Source organism: Schistocerca gregaria, chromosome 6 (genome assembly GCF_023897955.1).
Source record: "Schistocerca gregaria isolate iqSchGreg1 chromosome 6, iqSchGreg1.2, whole genome shotgun sequence".
Classification (NCBI taxonomy): domain Eukaryota; kingdom Metazoa; phylum Arthropoda; class Insecta; order Orthoptera; family Acrididae; genus Schistocerca; species Schistocerca gregaria.
This window is the reverse complement of record NC_064925.1, coordinates 385974775-385998477: the sequence shown is the minus strand read 5'-3', so window position 1 is coordinate 385998477 and position 23703 is coordinate 385974775. Positions and strand designations below refer to the sequence as shown.

Sequence of the window (23703 nt, the reverse complement as noted above, 5' to 3'; positions counted from 1 at the left end):
AGGATTCGAACCTGCGACCGTAGCGGTCGCGCGGTTCCAGACTGAAGCGCTTAGAATCGCTCGGCCAAACTGGCCGGCTAAGGGTTGAAGTATCTATCAAGATGCGTGGTAACGACATGCAACACTGCTTATAGTGTGTTGCTCTACGTGATAGCTACCTGGGAATGAGAGGACATATTGGTTCACATTCTAGCAGCTATTGGTTTTCGGACATATGTTCTACCAATGCTACCTCCTGTAGGAATATGTGTCACTTTTTTAAGTTGCTCATCGGGGCTCATTTCGAAGCGGGGTTCATCACTGGAGAAAACTCTACTCCAATCAACGAGATTCCAGGCCCTAGACGTGTCTGGAGACGCTCCAGACAGCGATTGACTGTTGTCCAGACATATGGTCCGACAACCAGGACTGATGGACCTTTTTTTCATAACTGGACCCCTTTTGTTGCCATCCGACCACCCCTTACAGCAAAGCGGTACGTCGACGATATTCCACGTCCCGTGTTGTTGATCTTCATGGCAAATAATCCTGGGCTTGTATTTCAGCCACATAAAGCCTGCTCGCAAACTGCGAGTGTTTCTACTGGTTGTCTTCGTGCTGGCCAAACCCCACCTTGGCGCCTTTGCCAGAGAGGTCAGCGGGCCACTCCCCAACTGAGTACGTTTCGAGAATTATGGGCACCGTCCTCAAACCAGCTCGCGATAACTGGGCAGAAAGAATTTGGCACGATATCCCTTAGGAGGACACGCAACAACTCTGTCAACCAATGATAAGGGCCAGAGGTAGATCAATGCGTTATTGACTTTCTCAACGTGAAACTCTTTCTTTTGAACAAAACATCCAGTTTTTCTGAAATTCTAAGCAAATGTACATAACATCTACCGAATTCCGTTCCATTCGGATAATTCATTTTTTCTTTTCTTCTTTTTTAAGACTACGGACGTGAACTAGTCATTCATCACTATGTATTGCATGTGCCCTATGTTATTTGTTACAAATCTTACAAATATTTTCATAGTTAGTGAAAGTTCAAAGTGACAAATTTTTAGGATTATCTGTATGGTGCTTTGAGTCATTATTTTTATACCTTTTAGTCCGGTTGAAAAAAGAGGTTATATTTAAAAAAAATTATTTACATAATTATTTTTTGTATTTTATTGTGTGTGAAATGTTTCAGTCGACTTCTAACATTTTGAAGAGATTGGAACTGAGGCATATGTTAAATTTCAGGTTTATTTTGATTTCTCTTCGCCTGAGTCAACCAATGTATTACATACCCTTAAGTATATCTCGAAAAAAGACCATGAAGACAAAAATTAGAGAGATTCGAGCTCACACGATGGCTCATTAGCAATAATTCTCGACTGGAACAGCAAAAGGGGGGAATGGCGGTGGTACACAAAGTATTCTCCTCTGCAGACCACACAAGGAGATTTAATATAGCACTGTGATTCTGTTCTGAGTCTCTGTCTTATCAGGAAGTTAGTCTAAAATTAGTTGCTAAATCTGTACCGTACATGTAATCAGACAGACAACAGAGCGCCTTAACAAAATCTTAGTAAAACGAATCATTTATCAACCAAATTTGGTTGAATCTGCTCCAGGTGTCGTAGAATTACGCTTTCATATCATCCCTTTTCATCCACACCCTCAGCCGTAGGGTTGCTATGGCGGATCTTACCGTCACAGTAGTTGTTTTCCAGGGTGCAAGTAACACGTGTGCTCAGTTTGGCACAAATTGCTTCAGTCATTACAGAGGCACAACAAACGAAATTTGAAACTTGAATAATGGCAACTATTCATTTACAACTCGTACAAAACAGATACTTGCTTCAAAGTTTTACCTACCTTCAAAGTAGTCACCAGAATTGTGTATAAGCTATTTCCAGCGATGTGGAAGTCGTAGGATACTCTTAGCAGGGCCAGTTGTGTTGACAGTTCAAGCGGCGCGGTCTATTGCCCGACGAATTTGCAACAGTTCTGAAGCGAATGCCGTGAAGTGTTTCCTTCAGTTTGGAAATCGAGTTGAATTCATGATGGCTTAAGGCAGGGGAGTGCAGTAGGTGGTATAGCACTTAGCAGCTCTATCAGTCAAACAAATCAGTAGCAGCTCTATCAGTCAAACAAATCAGTAGCAGCTCTATCAGTCAAACAAATCAGTAACAGCTTGCACTGTACGTGCTTGAGCATTGTCCTGCAAAATGATGGTCAGGTCCTGCAGAAAGTGTCATCACTTCTGTCTCTAAGCTTGTAGTAGGCTGTGTTCCAAAAATTAACAGCTTAGAGACAGAAGTGATGACACTTTCTGCAGGACCTGACCATTATTTTGCAGGAAAATGATCAAGCACGTATAGTGCAAGCTGTTACTGATTTGTTTGACTGGTGGGGCTGCTAAGTGCTATACCACCCCCTGACTTAAGCCCTCGTGAGTTACACGCGATTTATAAACTGAAGGAAACACTTCACGGCATTCGCTTCAGAACTGATAGAAATTCGCCGGGCAATAGACCGCGCCGCTCGAACTGTCAACACAACTGAAACTAAGTGTATCCTACGACTTGCACATCGTTGGAAACAGGTTATACACAATGCTGGTGACTTCTTTGAAGGTTAGTAATACTTTGAAACACTTGTCTATTTTGTACGAGCTGTAACTAAATAGTTACCACTATTAAAGTTCCAACCCTCGTTTAAATCGGACGAGCGGTTCCTGATTCTTTCTGCAGCAGGCATTTATGCGCATTGCGCCTATGGGGGTACGATGAAATCCGGTAAGCGCAGCCATCGTGAGTAACTCCAACTGGCCAGGCGGTTATGTTTCTTTGTCTCCCCGTTTTCACCCCTCCCGTATGGTGAGTGATTCTTACCCCCACACTGTAGCATTTTTATCCATATTAGTTCTAGCTGATGAAGAAGTTAGTTTAAAGTCAACTGAAAATTTTTTGCTAAACAGAGAGACGAGAAAGTAACCTATTGAAAGCGAGTTAAAATAAGGACTTGGCCCAGTGGCCGCATTGCAGATGTATGTTACCCTGTTGTGAGCTGCAACAGTGGGCCATTAGTGCCATCGCTTTCCCTAATACCTGCCTTTTTTTTATGCTGGTTATCACTTGATAGTTTTCTACGTATATATCTTTATGCTCTCCGTTATCATCGATTGTTTTAAAGATCACATTTAAGAAAGATATTGATCTATGTCATTGCTTGTTTGTTTTAGGTTTGTCTGGCAAGAATTTCGGAAGACTGAATTCATTATTTCAGTGCTCTCTCTGTCTTGCTTATGTTCGTTGCCAGGATAGTTACCAACCGACTAAATAGATGATTTTTGCACGTTTATGCGAACTGAGTATACCGCTATGAGTCTACACACAGCTGCAGTCGTCCATTCCTTTGCTCAAAAATCCTGCACATCGTTTTCCGTGAGACTGACCAGGCGCTTCGTCATCTATGCCTTTCAGCGCAGAGACGCCACCCGTCACCAGTAAATTTCTTCCGGAACTGAGCTGTACTATTTTAATTAAATTCTTCATTACATCGAAAATATCGTTCTATTAGGTCTCAACAAATACTTGCTAGCTGATACGCCAGCCAGCTCTCCTATCATCTGTATCAATGTATGACTGCACACTTATAATACGTTTAGAACCTTCACTATTCCGTAATATGTCCAAAATCCGCCTCAGTTGCGAACTGTTACTGGTCTTTACCCAGGTTTCAGCTAGAATAATCTAGCCTTCTTCAGAAGAATAAAATAAACTAATACATACGAGAATAAGGCACGGTCAAGCATAAAAAGCTAAAGTACGGTGGTACTATGAGTTCCAACGCAGCGTCCGCGGCTAAGCGACCGCTTTCCACGAAGTGGGACCGGGGCTGTTCCTCAGCTAAGTAATGTTGCTAAACATCGTACCACGGTACTTCAGCTTTTTATGTTCGACCGTGCCTTATTCTGGCATGTATTAGCTTATTTTATGCTTCAGAAGAAGGCTAGATTACTCTAGCTGAAACCTGGGTGAAGACCAGTAAGATTTAGCAGCTCAGGCGGATTTTTGACATATTAATTTATCACAGTTTCTGACAGGGCTGCAACATGTTAAAACTTATTCCGTAAATCAGTCCAAATGAAAGCTGGAACCTTTGCTTGATAAAGGTTACAGGGACTCATACAATTGACTATAGTTAATATTGGTGTGTGATAATATTGCTATTGATTAGCAGTACTGTGGTCACAGACACTTGAAGTAAAGCCTCTTTATACCAACCAGAAGTCTGCTAAAATGACTCTAGGCGCCCTTACAACTAATTGACTTAATTTCTTTAAATGGGTGGCAACTGAAAATCTACTACAGTAATGTATAGGATCGTCTCTCCCTTGTGTGCTGTGTCGTGGAATGGAGCAGGAATCAAGTTTGGAAACTGATAACGGAAGGCTAACTTGCAGAAGACAACGATAAGAAGAAATGCTCCTTACCTCTCTAATGTCGATCTTCCCATCCTGGTTGTCGTCGTAGGCCTCCATGAAACACTGCTTCAGCTCCACCAGCATAGCGTCAGAAACGGCCTGGAACGAGAACGATGAAATAATTACATTGTGTTAACTTGTCATCCTGAGGGGCTTTCCATGTGACATTCTTGGTACTTACGAACCAGCGAACACGCCAGACCCTATTGTTTAAAGAATCGAGGTCTCATTTACAAAACACCTTCAAACGTTTGCTTACTTTACAAAGGAGTTAATGTGTTACATATTTAACATTAACCGTAGTGGCGAGAGTAAGTTTAGAAAAGGTTTCAAATCATCTTCAGACTTTGTTGGAAGTCGCTAAGTGCTCTCATTCTCAAATACAGATGAATATAGTCTGGATAATATGAGCGCTGTGAATTACGCTGTCTCGAGGCATATACACAGTTTCCAACCGTAATCCCTTGTCTTACTAGGTTAAATCCTTAACATAAGGTCGTATCTCTTAATGGGTAGAGTATTACACCTTTTTAAATTTTTAAATTCGGTCAATAATCATTTTAAACTCTGAAAATCAAATGTTTCTGGCCCCTGGAATCCGTTATATAGGCAATTTGCAATAGCACTTGAGCACCACGAACCATGAAGTGGGTAAGCCATTTAGTCATTCACCTGGGCTCAGGTAAAAATTTTTACCACGGTTCAGCAGCTAAGTTATTTCTCCCAGGTCGACATTCCACTTCTTGTGCAGCTTAATGCACAGCGCGCCAGCTTGCGGGACAAGAAGATAGTCCAGACACGGATCGTTTCTGCGCAGTGGATTTTCAGCAACCGTTGGTCTGCTACACCACACTGGCTGCGAGTGTTCTCTAAGCGGTATTTCACTCTCGTTTAAGTCCCTAATGTCTTCCTCAGAAAATACGATAAATAAAAAAGCTAAGAAACGATAACGTACAGAACAAAGTATCCACGAATCATAAGCATGGCACAAACATCTTCCTCCCTTTTCGTTACCTGACGAATGTGGCAGTAGGAAGGTTAGATAAAAGAAATGTAATTTACAAAATCATGATAACAGCGGACACTGTACGAAAGGTTAGTGGCTGAGGGAGAGGGAGAGGGAGGGAGGGGGAGGGAGGGAGAGAGAGAGAGAGAGAGAGAGAGAGAGAGAGAGAGAGAGAGAGAGAGAGAGAGCGGTCGATACTTAAGAAAGAGCGCACTTAGCAAACTATTTGCCTCTCACGTGTCAACGTGGGCCTCCGGTATGAAAATTGTGCTGGTATCGACAAATACTCACCATCGCAGTAGAATTAAACATGACCTGACAGTGTTAGAAATCTTAACTTCTTACGACGATGTTAATGATTCTGTACTTTAACGAAACATCGTGTTCAGTGTATTATGTAAGGTACGTATTTCATGGCTCTCCTCGTAGCTACTAGCAGGGATTAAAGAAAAGGTATTCCATATTTTGTGACGTGGTCGTATAGACGAGAACAAGAAAACATGTCTAATACACAGTGGTTCTAAAATGCATATTTTACGAGCTATGATCACTTGCTCAGCTGAAGAGATGTGTTTCACAGTACCGAAAATGGACAAGTGATCACATTCCTTGAGTTATGCATTTTGGAGTCATGTTTATTGAAAATTTCTTCTTATTTTGGTCCATACTACCATCTCCCAACACACGAAAAGCAAACAGCAGTATGCGAGAGATGTTAACAGTAAAGAAGAACAAGTGCTCGTGGGTGTTGAAGTATACTTTTAGAGCCCATTTGTACTGGATTTTTGTGTTGTTTTGGTTTTTAGCACGTTCTATACGTACAAAATATTAATTATATGAATGAAATTAATTCATGACTTCAGAGACGCACAGCAAGTATGATGATTAACGTTTTCCCTTCTTTACAATATATGGCCTACTGATTGGCTTCTTTACACGCTTTCCGCTTTGTGTTCATTCTATGACTTTCTTTTTTCACCCTTGCTTCTCTAGCACTCACTTTTGTCCTTACCCTTATCCTGGGAACCATTGACTCCTTTTTAAATATTTTAGGCTGTCAGAGTGAAACTGCGACCACACTGGAATTTGTTATAAAAGTATAGTCGGTTTTACCCACACAACAATTTTATTTTGTGAAAGGGAAAGAATCTGTAACATGTAACTACAAAACTATTTTTTTTGCAGTTATTTTTCAAATATTTATACTTGAAAAGTAGGGAAAGATGATAACGTGATCTCGCAAGTTTTCTCACCGTGACTAATTAACCGTATGTTTTTGGGTGTTCAGAACAGCTGCTTATTCTGCTTCCCTGCACTACATTTCGACGCCCGATCCAGTTGTCTGAAGTACTGCGAAGCGTTTTACAAGATGTAATGGCACGGTCATCAAAATGTTGTGCAGGAAAATGGAATCGGCAATTTAGTTTAATATTCAAGAGAATACGAAGAAAGGATGATTCTATTTTCATGAAAAAAATAAAAAAACGACGATGGATACTTTCAAAATTCTGAGTTTTAAAGTGAGAGATTTATCAAATCTGTACACATTAACAACTGACATCTACTCGATTTTGACAAAAATGTGTAATCAACGGGAGGAATGCATTACTCAACACACATATAGAGGCTAGCAAACTCTGCAGATTGTGTTGTTGTATTTTATGACGAACTGCGACTGCGCTTAGTCCTCAATACGTTGCAAATGTCAATCGTGGTAAGAACAATCTTCCGCGTAGCTGCGAGTGCATCATGTCGAAACTCAGCTCATTCGAATATGGAAAAATTGCTGATGCTCGTATGGTGGGTGCTTCGGTAACCAAAGTAACCGAAATGTTTGTTGTTCCAAGAAAAACCGTATCAAAGACTTATACCGAGTACAGGAAAAGCGTAAAAACCTCATCCGGTAAGTCACAATGCTGACGAAAGTGTGTGTTCAGTGTTCGTGACGGGCGGTCATTTAGAGGATTGTAACGAAAAATAAGAGAGCGGCAGCTGAAAGTCACCATGTAAGGCATCCGGATATTATGGACCTTACATGAGCTTGATCCACAACAACAGTACAATGCAGTATGAGATACTCAGAAAATAATGATTATATCAACAAAAGGCAATTACAGTAATCTCATGTACCAGAAACTAACAAAACAATATCTACCAATATGTGGACAGGGGCATGAAGAAACAAGTTAAAGTGAAACGCATTCTGGAGATGAACCGAGCAGGTGGTTAATGTCATCTGTAAACCCCACTTAACAACAGAATGGCGAGTTTCAGCACAGAAAGGGATAAGGCCAGAACAATACATTATTCCTTTTAACGTAAGCACGGGCAGGACTGAGAGTAAGTGGCTGGACAGCTTTAACAGTGCAAGGCTGCCACCCGGTAAGAAAAATAAAATTCACCTCTAACAAGACGGCGATTGGCTGGAGCCATACTGGGCGACACAGACATGACACGGTGTGGAGATCCCCATTATATAAAATCATTTTGAAAACTAAAATTTCTAGATGTCTCTCTCGTCTCTTGCCGGACAGCACAAGCGTGTGGAAAATAATGAGGGCGTTGAGAGCTTTGCTTTCAGCAAAGAGTAGACGATAAGCTTCTCGTATTGTGACAACAGATAGCAAAGAGCTAGTTAATTATCCCTGCAGGAATTTTTGCTCTCAAAGAAATTGTGCACGTCGCTCCAACCCTTAGCGAGTGTGCAATAGCCATTATCTTGACTAGGGAAAAATTGACGTTCTACGAAACGCAGGAAAGTTGAGACTGAGTGAATTCAGTCATGGCCAGAATAGGGGCTTAGCGTTTCATATCCATCATGGGGACAACGCCAGTGCAGATGCCGCTTGGTTCCATCGCACATTATGCCACAGTAAATGTTGAGTCAAGATTTTTCTCGCTTCAACTTGCGTACGCTTTGACCATTGAATATCAAAGGTTTGGATACTAACCTACCCTCACATTGAGTACCGGAGATTTTTTTCATTGATTTAAAAAGTAAATTTATTCTCCACCAACTCAGTTCATTGATCAGCCACGACATCGTAGATGTAAATGAGCTGATAAGATTTTAATAATTTTTTCCTGTGATAAAATATTTTTTATATGTAGAGAGAACGATTTTAATAATCATTAATTCAATATGCGCAAGAGTTAAATATTTTGTTATTGAGTGTTTAACGTATTTGAACAATTGATAAATTATATGTAAAAAAAGAAATAAAAGTGAATAGCTGTTTTGTATGTCTAGAATAGATATGAAACTTTCACATTTGTTAATTGATGTGTTCTAGTTAAGTGACAGCAGCATTTCAAATGATTTTTGTTACGATCTGCACATGATATTAGCTACCTTACAAGGTCGTATTTATATACAATGTCTGTTTAACACCCTGGGCTTGAGAAGCAAGTTCAGATGTTTTGTCCAATTGTACACTAAGTGATAAGCTAAGTTTGCGCACATTACACCTCTCAATGTGCAGATACAAAGTGCAGACAAGTGCACAACTAGATGTCATACTCGTGAAACGTGCCAGCACCAAAACAACACGAAGGCAGCTTCATAAGCGCGGAACTGCAGGTCTACCTGGAATTCGAAAACCACACATGAGTGATGCGAATTCCCGTAACAGGGAAAAGCCCTGTACCAGGGCTATGGAGGAATGGATGAAAGTTATTTCATCGGATGAGTCATGTTTCAGATTGTGTCCAGCTTCCGGGCGAGATTACTTCCCAAGAGTGAAACATGGCGGGGGTCCGTTGATGATTTGGGCAACCATATCGTGGTATTCCATGGGCCCCATGGACACTCGCAAAGTCGCATTACTGCCAAGAATTATGTGACCATTTTGGTTGATCATGTATCTTCCGTGGTGTACTGTTTGTTCCTCAATTGTGGTGCTGTGTTCCAAGACAAACCGTGTATCGTTCAGCACTGGTTTTGTGAGCACGAGGATAAACTGTAGCATCTCTTCTGGCTACAACAGTCACCGGGTCTCACTGTTATTGAAACTTTGTGGTCTCCTTTAGAAAAAGTGTGTGTAATCGCTGTTCACGTCCATCATCGTAATTTGAACTTGCCACGATTTAGCAGGAATAATGGTATAATGTTCCCTTGAAAACCAAACAGTCCTTGTATTTATCCATTCCGACAGGACCGGAAGCTGTTTTGGATGCCAACTGGTGTCCTATAGTGAATTAGGGATGATGTTGCGTTGGTTTTTTTTTGTATTTGCTGCGCGGTATTAGCCGAGCGGTCTAGGGTGCTGCAGTCATGGACTGTGCGCCTGGTTTCGGCGGAGGTTCGAGCCTTCCTCGGGCATGGGTGTGTGTGTTTGTCCTTAGGATAATTTAGGTTAAGTATTGTGTAAGCTTAGGGACTGATGACCTTATCAGTTAACTCCCATTAGACTTCACACATATTTGAACATTTTTGTTTGTTTACGTGTTTCTATGTTTTGTCCATACCCTGTATTGCTTTCAATATTTTGTTGTTTTATTTTTTATGTGATTGTTGTTCTGTGCCGTTATGTCTAGCTATGTATTTTCGCGTTCGTCGTGGTAGTGTGGATCGTAACTGAGGCGGAACCGGATATCCTGTCCACCAACCCCTGCATGAGTACGGGGGACCACCTGAAAACTGCCTTGAGGCTGACTGGCAGAGCCAACTGGGAACGACTTGGGTTTTGAACTGCTCCACGATCTCACAGTCTTGACACTGTGTGCCTTAACGACATCAGCGGGATGAAGAATTCTTTTACGGAAAGGGACAGTAAACACAACGATTAACAGTATCTTGATTAACGTCTATTAGGTTGAATAGATAATGATTTAAAAATCAAAGTGCGTAGCTGCTGTTACTGAGGTAGAATTTTATATGGAAGTAAAGCAACATGTTAAAAAAATGTAGCACATAGCTAAATATGGCCTCCGGGATTTGTCAGTGCTATAGAAACTGAGCGACTTTAAGCTGATCCTGACCAGAAGACGTCAATAGTAGACAGCTCGTTCACTGGTTGTCAACTAACAGAATTTAAATGAACATGATACAGTATTAGAACACTGTCAAATGCCGAAAAGCAGTCGTTCACTGGTGCCCCGGAAGTTTCTTGTCCGCGAAGTCCAAGTAGTACAGTAACGGTCAATGCATGCATAACGGTTTCTTGGGATTTGATCACGGACGTACCCAGCGAAGGGCAGGCTTACACAGCTCCGCTTCCCAATCCTGACTCCCCACCCCTCTCGTCTGTCCCTCTCCCCCCCCCCCCCCCAAAAAAAAAAAAAAATTATCGCAAATCGAACTCGCGTCCTCCTCCCTCGAAACCTATCAGTCAGTATACGTTTAAGTAGAACTACAAAACATAACGCATATTTACTAACAGCGTCATGAAACCTAAGCGGCATTCATCTGACACAGAACTCTTTTTCCCGATTCCGACGTTTAGATCTGATGGTATCAGTAGCCAAAATGTCACAAGGAATGGAAATGCATTAAGTCATCAAGACGGCTTTTTCCTCGTAAATATGACAGAATAGTTGTTTGTGTGTCTTCTAGCTTGCAACCTGTGCTCTCGAAATTAGGTGTGTGTAACAGCACAACTACGCATAATTGTCACTGATATTGAAACAGTAGGATAGGATCGGATGGCTTAAATGTAGATACTCCTGGGTTGCTGACGGATCCAGTTTTCCAGAGTATCTGCAATGTCGCAGGTGAACTTCTGACTTCTCATAGGTTGTTCTAACGCTCGGAAGATGTGCGAGTCACGTTGTTAGATATCGAGGCTGTAAGCAGGATGCTTTAAGACCTCCCACCGAAGTCCACAAGGCTCGAGCGTCTTCTTTGTCACACATCACACCTCATAACGCTGAGACCACCAAAATGATTGTACGCCGTGCTTGACACTGCTCTCCGTTCACATCTTCCATCGTGCGATTAATTTGTGAGGCGTGTTCCCTTTCTACGCGAAGGGAGGACTCCGTCATGCGAAGTACTGTGGGAACAACTTTCCACAAACGAGGGAATTGCTGCCAACTTAGCTTGTGCAACAGGGTAATTACCACCAAAACATCTGTTGGTAAAAACATTCATCCTCTGAGATTACAAACAACGCTGCTACAGCGAAGGTTTCCTTTTCAGTTGGGCACGCCTTATAGAAATGGCGAGTATTTCCCTTCCTAGGCAGGTTGTAGGTCGATGTTCTGTCAGAGTAAAGAGCCCCGTGTTGTCGGTGCACCGCGAGGGCAGTGTACCTACACCGCTGATCCACTCTCGACTGGGGTGACCCAGTAGCCACGTAGGACCTCCGCATCGAGCCAGTCAGGCAATTCCGCCGCACGACGCTCCCTCAGGAGCTGCGGTGCTCGCCACCCTCCCCCCATCCCCCCGGCCATACTCCCCACCCAGCATCGCCATCCTCGGTCCCGCAGGACGGGCCAATCGGCTGCGCGCGCCCAAGGAAACACCGATTCCATTTCCATCCGTCTTCCACCAAGACGGCGCGCCCACCGCGACGCGACCCGATAAAAAAAAGCGATGGGTTCGCAGGCACCTCGCAGCGCCGATATTGGCCAAAATAATGCGGTCGGCGCGGCCACTGCCAATACTAGCGGAAAATAGGGAGCGAAGCTGATATCTGCAGTCCCCATCACTCTAAACGTATCGGAGTAGCGTGCCATGTTTCTTGCAGCGGAAACAGATAGGGATAATACTGTAGTGCTCGTGGGGAGAGAAACAGCGACGTACGACAAGTGGCTATAAAATAACAGGACTATTGTTGAACAACATTTCAAGAACGAACATATTTGGCTTTTGTTATCCTCAATATATTCCCCTCCTCTGTGCCTACCAATCTCCATGCCATTTTCCATTGACAGGAACGGTGCTGGAAATCTTTCTATGTGAGCTCTTTGATAACTAATGTCGCTTTTTTTGTTTCACTTCTCCGCCGACTGAAATCTTTTTCTTTAGAATTCAGACTTGAACTTGAGGAACTGATAAGAGTATGTCACTCTTATGCTAGATGAGGCGACTTAGGTGGATGGTGTAACACAGGGATGATGTAACTGACAATGCTGTAGGAGCTGGTGTGTTGTCTTCATCCAGAACCAATGAGCTCTTCTTCCATAGTTCAGGACCTTTTCTTTCTTATTTTAAAATGGGATCGAGTAAGAACCTGAAGATACTAATGTTGATTAACAATCTGAATTTCAGGAACAGACCAATATCCTTAACATCGGTTTGTTGCAGGATTCTCGAACATATTCTCAGTTCGAATATAATGAATTTCCTGTCCATGCATCAGAACGGCTTTAGGAAGCATCGCTCCTGCGAAACGCAACTCGCCCTTTTTTCACATGATATCTTGCTAACCATGGATGAAGAGCATCAGACGGATGCCATATTCCTCGACTTCCGGAAAATGACTCGTTGCCCCAGTGCAGACTCCTAACTAAGGTACGAGCATATGGGATCGGTTCCCAAGTATATGAGTGGCTCGAAGACTTCCTAAGTAATAGGACCCAGTACGTTGTCCTCGATGGTGAGTGTTCATCGGAGGTGAGGGTATCATCTGGAGTGCCCCAAGGAAGTGTGGTAGGTCCACTGTTGTTTTCTATCTACATAAATGATGTTTTTGATAGGGTGGATAGCAATGTGCGGCTGTTTGCTGATGATGCTGTGGTGTACGGGAAGGTGTCGTCGTTGAGTGACTGTAGGAGGACACAAGGTGACTTGGACAGGATTTGTGATTGGTGTAAAGAATGGCAGCTAACTTTAGATATAGATAAATGTAAATTAATGCAGATGAATAGGAAAAAGAATCCTGTAATGTTTGAATACTCCATTAGTAGTGTAGCGCTTGAACCAGTAACGTCGATTAAATATCTGGGCGTAACACTGCAGAGCGATATGAAGTGGGACAGGCATGTAATGGCAGTTGTGGGGAAGGCGGATAGTCGTCTGCTGTTCATTAGTAGAATTTTGGGAAGATATGGTTCATCTGTAAAGGAGACCGCTTATAAAACACTAATATGACCTATTCTTGAGTACTGCTTGAGCGTTGGGGATTCCTATCAGGTCGGATTGAGGGAGGACATCGAAGCAATTCAGAGGCGGGCTACTAGATTTGTTACTGGTAGGTTTGATCATCACGCGAGTGTTACGGAAATGCTTCAGGAACTCGGGTGGGAGTCTCTTGAGGAAAGGAGGCGATCTTTTCGTGAGTGAATTGCTACTGAGGAAATTTAGAGAACCAGCATTTGAGGCTGACTGCAGTACAATTTTAGTGTCGCCAACTTATATTTCGCGGGGAGACCACAAAGATAAGAGAGATTAGGGCTCGTACAGAGGCATATAGGCAGTTATTTTTCCCTGGTTCTGTTTGGGAGTGGAACAGGGAGAGAAGATGCTAGTTGTGGTACGATGTACTCTCCGCCACGCACCGTATGGTGGATTGCAGAGTATATATGTAGATGTAGATGAACACAGTGAAGATAATTCCAGGAGTAACGGAAAAAACAATCTGCGTCACTTTGAATCTTGATTTGCTCATTCGAGCTTTTTTCTCTCTCTGTGATGTTGGCCCCGTATATTGCATCGATTGGAGCGTAGTTTCTTGATGACAGGAGAAAAAGCAAGATTCTTCGCATGTCAGCACTCTTTCCAAGAAAGTAGGATTATTTTCAATGGCATTTAAAGTGCCAGTACAAACATTTTCACATGTTTCTTTATGTTAGATCCTCAGAATTTTCGGCACTTGTTTCGTACACAGTTTTGTCGTTTTAAATTGGTTATTTAAAATTAGCTTTTCGCGTTTTCTCAATTTCTATAGTTTCAGTAACCGATCGAATACTCAACAGACGGTCACATTACCCACTTTTCCGATATTTTCATCCATTTTTGATACTGAAGGATGTCTGGGTCGCGAGTTATTATTAACGTCCTCTCTGCCATCTTGAAAAGCTTCAACCACTCAAAAACTCTCGTACGCGCTAAGACGTTTTCACTATATACTTCTTTTAGCAAAGGTAGGTTCCAGTAGCAGTTTTTCCAATTTTCTTGTGAATTTTCTTCCTCGTTCTATTATTACACTTATCAGTTTTCTGGGAAAACAAAATAACGGCTCTTACACGAACAAAGGCCACGGCCGCACTGGTTTGTATACATTCACCAAAGAAGCCGAATTCGACTGAGAATGCCTCACGCATCACAGCTATTGGTCGTTAATCTTTGGCGAACGCATACTTACCCTGTGTTAGCTCGTTATTTTATACTCACATCTCCTACGGGGTGATCCAACGGACATGTGAAAATTCAATATTTTTCTGAATGATGTAGATAGAAAGGTTAAAAGTGGCACACATGTGCTGTGGCCGGGCGGTTCTAGGTGCTTCGGTCTGGAACAGCGCGATCGCAGGTTGGAATTCTGACTCGGGCATGGATGTGTGTGATGTCCTTAGGTTCGTTAGGTTTAAGTATTTCTAAGTTCTAGAGGACTAATGATCTCAGATGTTAAGTACCATAGTGCTCAGATCCATTTGAACCATTTGGTACACATGCTTGAAATGAAATCAGTTTGTACTGGAACCACAAAAGCACAAAATGACCAACAGATGGTACTTCGTATGATACAAAAGAAATAAGTAACACAAAAATTGACTTTAGCAAATACGATGTTCATTACAACAAATGATCAACATGTCAGCCATCATTCATCAACAGTACTTGCAGTGGAGAGACAATGGCTTGAACAGCACTGTACAGTAAATCAATAGGTATGATGAGAAATTGCTGTCGGATGTTGTCTTTTAGTATCCCTAATGAGGCTGTGCGATCGCGGTAGACTTGCGACTTCAGGTAACCCCACAACCAATGATCACACAGGTTGAGGTCTGGGGACCTGGGAGGCCAATCTTGGCGGAAGTGGAGGCTCAGCACGCGATCCTCGCCAACGATGTCCGCAAGAGATCTTTCAGACGTATAGTAATATACGATAGAGTTCCATCCTGCACAAAAGTCATACCTTACAGCAGGTGTTTATGAGCCACCCTAGGGATAGTGCCATTGTTTTAAAAGTAGCATCTCGCGTTTCCTCGAAGAAAAAGTGTTGTATCACGATTGGTGCGGTAAATCCATAGCTAAACGTGACTTTCTTGTCATGCAGTGGGGTTTCTACGCTCCTTCTAGGATTTTCGGGAGCCCAAATTCTGCAGTTGTGGGTGTTAACACACCCTCGGACTGTGAAAGGGGCTTCGTCGATCCAAAACACGTTACACAACCAATTTTCACTTCCACAATTTCTTTGAAGTAGTCACATCAAAAATGCTGTCCGTGTCACAAAATCGGTGGATAACAGTTCGCGATGGTGATAGACTTTGTATGGATAATTTTGAAGAGTGCACCTGATCTGACGCGTTGCCTTACAGCGCCATCTGTTGAACTGTTTTTGAAGTCGTTTTTGGTTTCAGTAAAACCCGATGTCATTTCAGGCACGTGTGTCAAGTTTACATGATTCAGTAAATTAGTGCATTTTCAAATAACAGACTGAGTCACCTAATGAGTTTGTTTCACAAAACGAAATGACTAAAACAACAACACTTTTCTTTGAATTATTATTTATATGCGCTAGTAGTTCATATGTAACGTTCACTGAGCTACTGCTTTCCACCTTTGTAACGAGTGGTTTCGTGTTGAGACTGAAGGACGTCCATTAGAACCTTAATATTATGTGTTAATGCACGAGTTCCGAGTCATTATTCGTGCTTTCGTCTGTTAAGGAAGTCGAATCTTTGGTTGTATAGTGAGAAGCATATCTGCAAGTTGTAGTTTGAATGCGGGGCTTTGTCAGTCAATCACATTGTTTGGCTCAGTGTTCCAAATTCTGATAGGTGATAGGCCTCTGTGGGCACCCCCTTTCATTTCGGTTGGTTGCCATGTAGAGCAGCTAACCTCGTGCTACTTTCTGAGGATTTGTGAAGTTCAAGAGTTTTTGTATTGTGTGTTATTGAGATGAGAAATTCTGAGGTCCAGTATTCAATAGTTATAGTGAGAATATTGTTTGCTGGAGTTGCATTGGCGTAATTCTTTATTATGTTATTTGGCACAGACATGTTTTGGCTGTGAGCGAGGCCATTCCTCTGTTCAGTTCATGTCTTTGTCTGATTTAACCAGGATCAGTATCTACGTCCTCTTGAGCCATCTGCATACACCAGTCGCTTTCCATTTTATTTTCTCACTCATTAAATCCTATAACGAGGACTTGAAGGCATGTGGATAATTTATTTTTTCATTTTTGAGGATGTTGGTACTGTATAACCATGTGACGCCTTGAAGGACATTTGTAACTACTCTTCGTGAACATTGTAAGGGGTCCGTAGGCCCTTACTATAACTTTGCACTTGGCACAGGTCGATAGGGCGAACAATCGACTGTGACGTGTTGCGAGAGCGAGTGTCGAGATGCGCCAGACTGGTTGTCGCGAATGGTGAGTGTGTGGAGGACATTGTTGAAATACAGAATCAAAACCGAGAAGGGTGTCACCATCGCCGTGGTTAGACCCCTAAATAATAAATTAATGCCGGGAAAGTGATGAAACATCATTATGAAAGTGATCAGTGACGTTACTAGTGCCGATATTTAGTTTCGCGTTTACCGCGCCAGCCTAACCTTGCATTGCAGTGTTGGATGCAGTGATGGATTAGCGTGTGACGATAATGGAAAATGAAGAAAGCCTGTGCTGAGATTAGCCGTAATTAGATATGTATGACGAAGGCAGTGGGTGTCTCCTTTTCGTGTTTTGAGAAGAATGTAAGTTCGTAATTAGTAAAACTGTGTTGGTGCTCCTTATTACCGTACATTCAGTATTACAGTACTGAACAGGACGAACTGGAAAGTAACAACTTCCGTAGCAGTCAGTTCCGATTGCCAGCCCCATTAGGTTCACGGTCATGTTAATAATAAATATTGGGCTGCTATTCGATCAGATCAGGTCAGGATAGAAACGGAGGCGTTACAACTTTTATGCCTATTTAGAGAATAATAAGTGAAATTTCTCAAGTCTCTCACGAATTATTTTCTTTTCCAATCATCTCTCAACTTAAGAATCGTGCTCGTTTAGCAACACGCCAATAGTCGGTGGGAGCCTGGTTCTTGACAAATAAAATACCCACAGCACAATTAGCAGTGCTATGAACCGCCTTCATAAGACCAAATATTTTATTTTTTGCTCGCAATTTTCTGCCCAAACAAGGCGAGTATGATCGCAAAGAACTTTGAGAAACGTGCTACAGTCCTGAATAAATCGAGGTTTGCGTTTTAGTGATTCATACGTCTTGTTGTTGGGTATTAGGCAATACAATGACCAGTCAAATCTGCATTTCACGTGTCTTTTCTACAAGAAGAGACGCAGCAATTGTTATACGTTGTGTTAGAAGGGTTGAGTATCCTCACTGTAACTTTGTTTCGCTTTAACTCTTGTTAAATTCCCGTTTAATTTTTTTTTGTGATATGAAAGTGTGCTTACTATCTTATGTTTCATTAAGGGAGGACATTCATGTAAAACACAAACTATGTAAGAAAATGCAACAAATCCACAATTCTTAACATATGGCAGTGAAATTTTGTACCATGCTTTACATGAAATTTACACATTTACTGTTACGTTCGTCGAATTATGTACATTTAACAAATGTTAAGGAATTTAACAAATTTATTTTCGAAAAACAGCATATGCACCTATTTCCCAGAAACTGTTCCAGAGATTTTTACAAAACTGTCTCTGGTTCATCTCTTTGGATATAGTAAGCTTTCTGAATATATCGAATAGGAGAATTTTACTAATTTTTGGTTATAATTCCATAGAAATTGCAACACGGCTTGAAGATGTGCTACACGGATGGGGAAGAAGTGTTGCGGTTCTCTAATAAATTCATTCGACCACGGTACGACGCCACGAAATATAATAAGTGTGATTACTGTGACTTCATGACATATCCTGCAACTGGGCCGGCCTGACAAGAGTGAGCGCACCGACACCACGACATTTCACCACTTGAGTGAAGCTGCGCTACGGCGAGATGACTGCTCGTAGGTTACGTGATTTTTTCAATGGTTCGCTTGGTGCTAAATCTTTTCAGAGTTTGCGTTTTCTTGCCCTTTGGTTCGGATTCCTTTGGTGCCGTGCTCTATCTGTATCAAGTTTTCCCTAGTTAGCCGGACCATTTGGTGGCCCCAGTATTTACTTAAATTTGTCAACTCTCGGTATGGACTGTGCTAAATATTGGTCTGTAATTTAAAACCATTTACTATAAAAGACGGATAATTGAGCTCTTGTGGCACATTTTATCATATTAACAGAATCTTCCGCCGGTTCTTGGTAGAACAACATTATACTACATGAAAATGTTCTACAATAACAAAAGCAAACTGGTGCTTTTCATTTATTAAAACCATTTCGTTACCTCGGGACATTTAAATTTGTTTAAACAGTTTTACTACGTTTGTGCTAGTCCTCGTTACCTCCAACTTCTAAAAATCTTGCTTTAAATTTGTCTGGTCTCTTATAGGACCGTGTTAAACCTTTGATCTATAACCTGAAACCATTGTGTTAGCCAGTGTCATTAAAGGCGTTATATTTGATTGAACATTTTGCTGTCATTGTTAAATTGGATAAGCCACTGTGCTCTTTTGAAATGAAAGCATTCCACTCACTGTTTTCGAGAACTTCAGATTTCTGAAAGATTGAAACTTCCTGGCAGATTAAAACTGTGTGCCCGACCGAGGCTCGAACTCGGAACCTTTGCCTTTCTCGGGCAAGTGCTCTACCAACTGAGGTACCGAAGCACGACTCACGCCCGGTACTCACAGCTTCACTTCTGCCAGTACCTCGTCTCCTACCTTCCAAACTTTACAGAAGCTCTCCTGCGAACCTTGCAGAACTAGCACTCCTGAAAGAAAGGATATTGCGGAGACATGCTTAGCCACAGCCTGGGGGATGTTTCCAGAATGAGATTTTCACTCTGCAGCGGAGTGTGCGCTGATATGAAACTTCCTGGCAGATTAAAACTGTGTGCCCTACCGAGACTCGAACTCGGGACCTTTGCCTTTCGCGGGCAAGTCCTCTACCAACTGAGATACCGAAAGATTATTTAACTGCGTTTTACTATATTTCTTTTTTTTTCAAAAGTTGTACTAAATGTGAATAATTTGGATAATAATGAATGATGCCATAACCTGGGGCCTAGGCCTTCCATGAATTTCCGTTAACTTGGCTTACTGGAGCCACAGCTCTTTCACAGGAAAAGATCACATTCACACTAATTTGTCCAGAGACAATATAGATGCCACATTCCACTGAGATGGATTCACGCTTATCAGCTGTTGGTCTTCCATCTTTGGCCCATCGCACTAACCCTGTGACAGCATCAGTTCCATTATTTTATAGCCATACTTCCTATGTCTCGTAAAAAACTGAGTTCACTGGCTCTCTACACCCGTTGCCAACAAATGAACTATTAATAATATCGTTTTAATTTGTGCATTTTCGTTGGAATCATTAAAGAGCAAGCATATACGTTAGTCAGCTATCTTCTTCATCGTCTTCTTCTTTTTCTCTTTCTCCTCCTCCTCCTCCTCCTCTCCCCCATCCCCTCAATATCTCAAGTAAAGCTCTTTATCTTGTCTTCATCTGTCGTTTTCCTGAAAAGCAACTCCTGTGATATCATTTAGGTTGTCGGCAAGGCATCACTAGTCTGTTCATTTACTCTACAATTTTCTTGGTCAATCGTGAAACGTAATTTCATGGTGTACGTTCATGAAACTTCTGACGTGTCTTACGTGCAATGTAACTAAATATTTCAGTCGGGGATAACAACTGTTTTCAGCGTTTGCGCATTCAGATGCAATATGACACATGCAGTCCGAATGTAATTAACCAAAATCAGTCGTTCCATTTCTCGGTGTCAACGACATTCATTGTGAATGTTATGTTTTGCGTAAAGTGCTGCTGCAAGAAGGACTGTCTGGTAGTAGTGATGCTCCGTTTTGGTGGAAAGGGATTTCTTGTTTCAGATATTCCAGGTAGGCTCTACACAATTTCTATGAAAACATATATAGGTCACTTGGTCACAACCAGTGTTCCCGAAAACTTCGCTTACGTATATACATTTTAATTTCGTGTAAGGACTTATCATTTTAATTTTAATATCTTTTTAATATCTAAATTAATTTATTCTGAACAGCAATAACACAGCTGCTGTCAGTCCGCTCCCTCATGCGACACGAATGGTATTATCGATAGAGAATTACAACAGTACGGGTTTTGACGATAACTGTCAACGACAAAGTAAGTATAGTATGCGGCTCAAAAAATTCTTTTTTTGGCCCAAGAGAGGGCACTACTTGCCATATCGGAAATTTATTGAAATATTCGCTTGTTTCAGTTGTACAAGAAGCGAACTTCAGCTGTCACAATGCATGAAGGCTAACTGACTGGAACAGGATATTGATGAAGTGGTATAGTAGAGAAATTACCTTTCGTCGCATGTCGTGATGTGGCTTTCGAAGAAATAATGAAGACATAGATATGGCGTTGCACACATATGTTGACAATTAGATAGCGTATTTGCCGTTGCTGATGAAAGAAATGAAGATGTTCTCCTCCGAATTGTTGAATATGTGGAAAAAAACTTTCAATAAGAAGGAACATGTGATAGGACATCTGTTAAGAGATCTTGGAATTAAAGATAAAACAGGGAAATACAGAAACCGGATATTTTCAAGAAATGACTGAGGATGTTTGGGTGCAAGTTCTTCAATACGATGAAGTGTTTGGCAGAGAGGACGAAGTCGTGGCAGGGCGCTTCAAACCACGTGGAAGATTAAAGATCCCTCTCCCTCCCCCACCCTACCCCAGGAATATAGGTTATGGTTGGCCGAGAGGATAGGTGTCTACTGTAAGTTGATGGTATGAGAGCGCAGGGCAATTCAGATTTGCATCTCGTAACTTTGTAAAAACATTGGGAAAAGATTTTTCAACACTAAACACACTTGCCATATTTTTTCCTCGATCAGTTTTCACCATTACTCTTTCATTGGGGAGTTGATTCCAAATATTGGGGATTACTAGGCTGCTGCATCTGTGTTTAGTCTTTCTATTATCAGATCACAGCCGGTTTCATGCCAATGAAAGACCACATTGTCAGCTGAGATGCAACTAAGACATATAACACAGGCCAACGAAAAATTTCTTGTGAAAAAATTCTTTTTCTTTGATAGCTGATATTTATAGAGTTTTATGAGCTGAATCCAAGTCTAGGATTAGTTTTTTTTGTATCACCCATAGTTCTCCTGAAATACGTTTTTCATTATATAGCATAAAAATCCTATGCTTTACGACAAACGGGGAAATTAATGAAACGCTTTGTTACAACATAAGCATGATTTGTATTTACAGTAAGCCACTTGAAACAATGATATGTGTTAATAGAGGTTTTGTGGTGTCACCGCCAGACACCACACTTTCTAGGTGGTAGCCTTTAAATCGGCCGCGGTCCGGTAGTATACGTCGGACCCGCGTGTCGCCACTATCAATGATTGCAGACCGAGCGCCGCCACACGGCAGGTCTAGAGAGACTTCCTAGCACTCGCCACAGTTGTACAGCCGACTTTGCTAGCGATGGTTCACTGACTTCTACACTCTCAATTGCCGAGACGATAGTTAGCATAGCCTTCAGCTACGTTATTTGCTACGACCTATCAAGGCGCCAGTATCTGTACTATTGATATTGTGAATCATGTACCATAAAGAGCGACGTTCGTCATTAATGGATTAAAGTTAAGTATTCCACCAGCTACGTCCGTTTTTCTCAATCCTAATTCCCTTGTCATGTTCCAGACCTCACGCCAGCCTGCGTGAGCTAAAACGCGTGCATTTCTGCCTCCTTTAGCAACACGGTATTGGCTCTCCTGCCAACCACAACATTGGCGACTAGAGTAAAGGTGTTATTATCTAAATTGCCCTGATTTACTTGTGTAATGGCTTCGCCACAATCTCCAGATGTACTGTCCGAATTTTATCGCTTACTAAATCAGCAGACGCAGGCCTTACTGGATGCCCTTGGACAGATCGTCCAGGCTCAAGGTGCGATGCGGAACGATGCGGCAGCAGCCGCTTCACCGCTAACGCAGCCACAACACGCCGTTGCACCCACTTTTCGACATTTTGATGCTGCACTGGAAAGCTGGACGGAGCGGTCACGCCAATTTGGATTCCATCTCGCCGCCTACAGAATTCAAGGTAACGAGCGGCAGCCTTTTTTGTTGTCTTCAGTAGGGTGACCATGTACCGTGTGATGGTCATGTTATTTCCCGACGCGACGTCGCAACTCTGACCTACGAAGAAATTTTGTCTGCATTAGATGCATATTTCAAAGACTCAATCAATGTAGTTGCGAAAATGTATACCTTCTTTCGTACAAAACGTACGGCAGGTCAGACTAATCGGGAGTGGGTTGCAACCTTGCAAGGCCTTACTAGGAATTGTGCTTTTGAGTGTCAATGTGGACTCCCTTATTCAGATACTATGGTGCGTGATGCAATTGCACAGAGCGTTTCTGGTGTTCGTATAAGGGAACAGATTTTGAAACTAGTCAATCCCTCCCTTCAACAAGTGATGGACATATTGGATCGGCAGGACACACTTGACTTTGCTCAGGAATCATTTGAAACTTCGCCAACAGTGCGTCAGGTTAAACGGCCCGCCGGGCGAGCTGCACGGAGCAGTAGACAGCCCTCGCGCCCGGCCGCGCCGCTGCCGCCAGGCTATCAGCCACGTGTTCCGCACCGGCAAGCAAATGCAGAGATCAAATCATGCCCGCGGTGTGCTACTAAACAATCACGTGAGAATTGCCCGTCACGCCAAGCTGTTTGCTTTTATTGCAATAAAAAAGGACATGTTCAGAGTGAAAAGCTCAGATCGGAAGTTCAAAACCGTTCCAGGCCCTTTGCTTCGCGCCGGAATCGGAATCGAACCAAGGATACTCAGGCTCGCGAAACTTCGTCCATGGAAATTCATGTAGTTCATTTCACTCCGCGCAGTGCCACTCTCTCTAACAGTGACTGTGTTCGTCCCAAAACTAGTGTGCGTCGACATCGCCGGAACTCCCGTCAAGTCGCAAGTGATTATGTACCAGTGTCAGTTCACGCTGCACGAGACAGTCGCTTTTGTCGTCAGCAGGA

General features: G+C 42.3%; 1 protein-coding gene across 1 annotated transcript in view; it reads right to left on the bottom strand.

Moving 5' to 3' along the window:
• LOC126278893 (calbindin-32) overlaps positions 1-23703 on the bottom strand; it is a 1341317-nt gene that overhangs the window by 215627 nt on the left and 1101987 nt on the right. The window contains exon 4 of the mRNA XM_049979167.1: positions 4472-4561. Coding sequence (XP_049835124.1) covers positions 4472-4561 — 90 coding nt within the window. The remainder of the gene's footprint in view (positions 1-4471; positions 4562-23703) is intronic.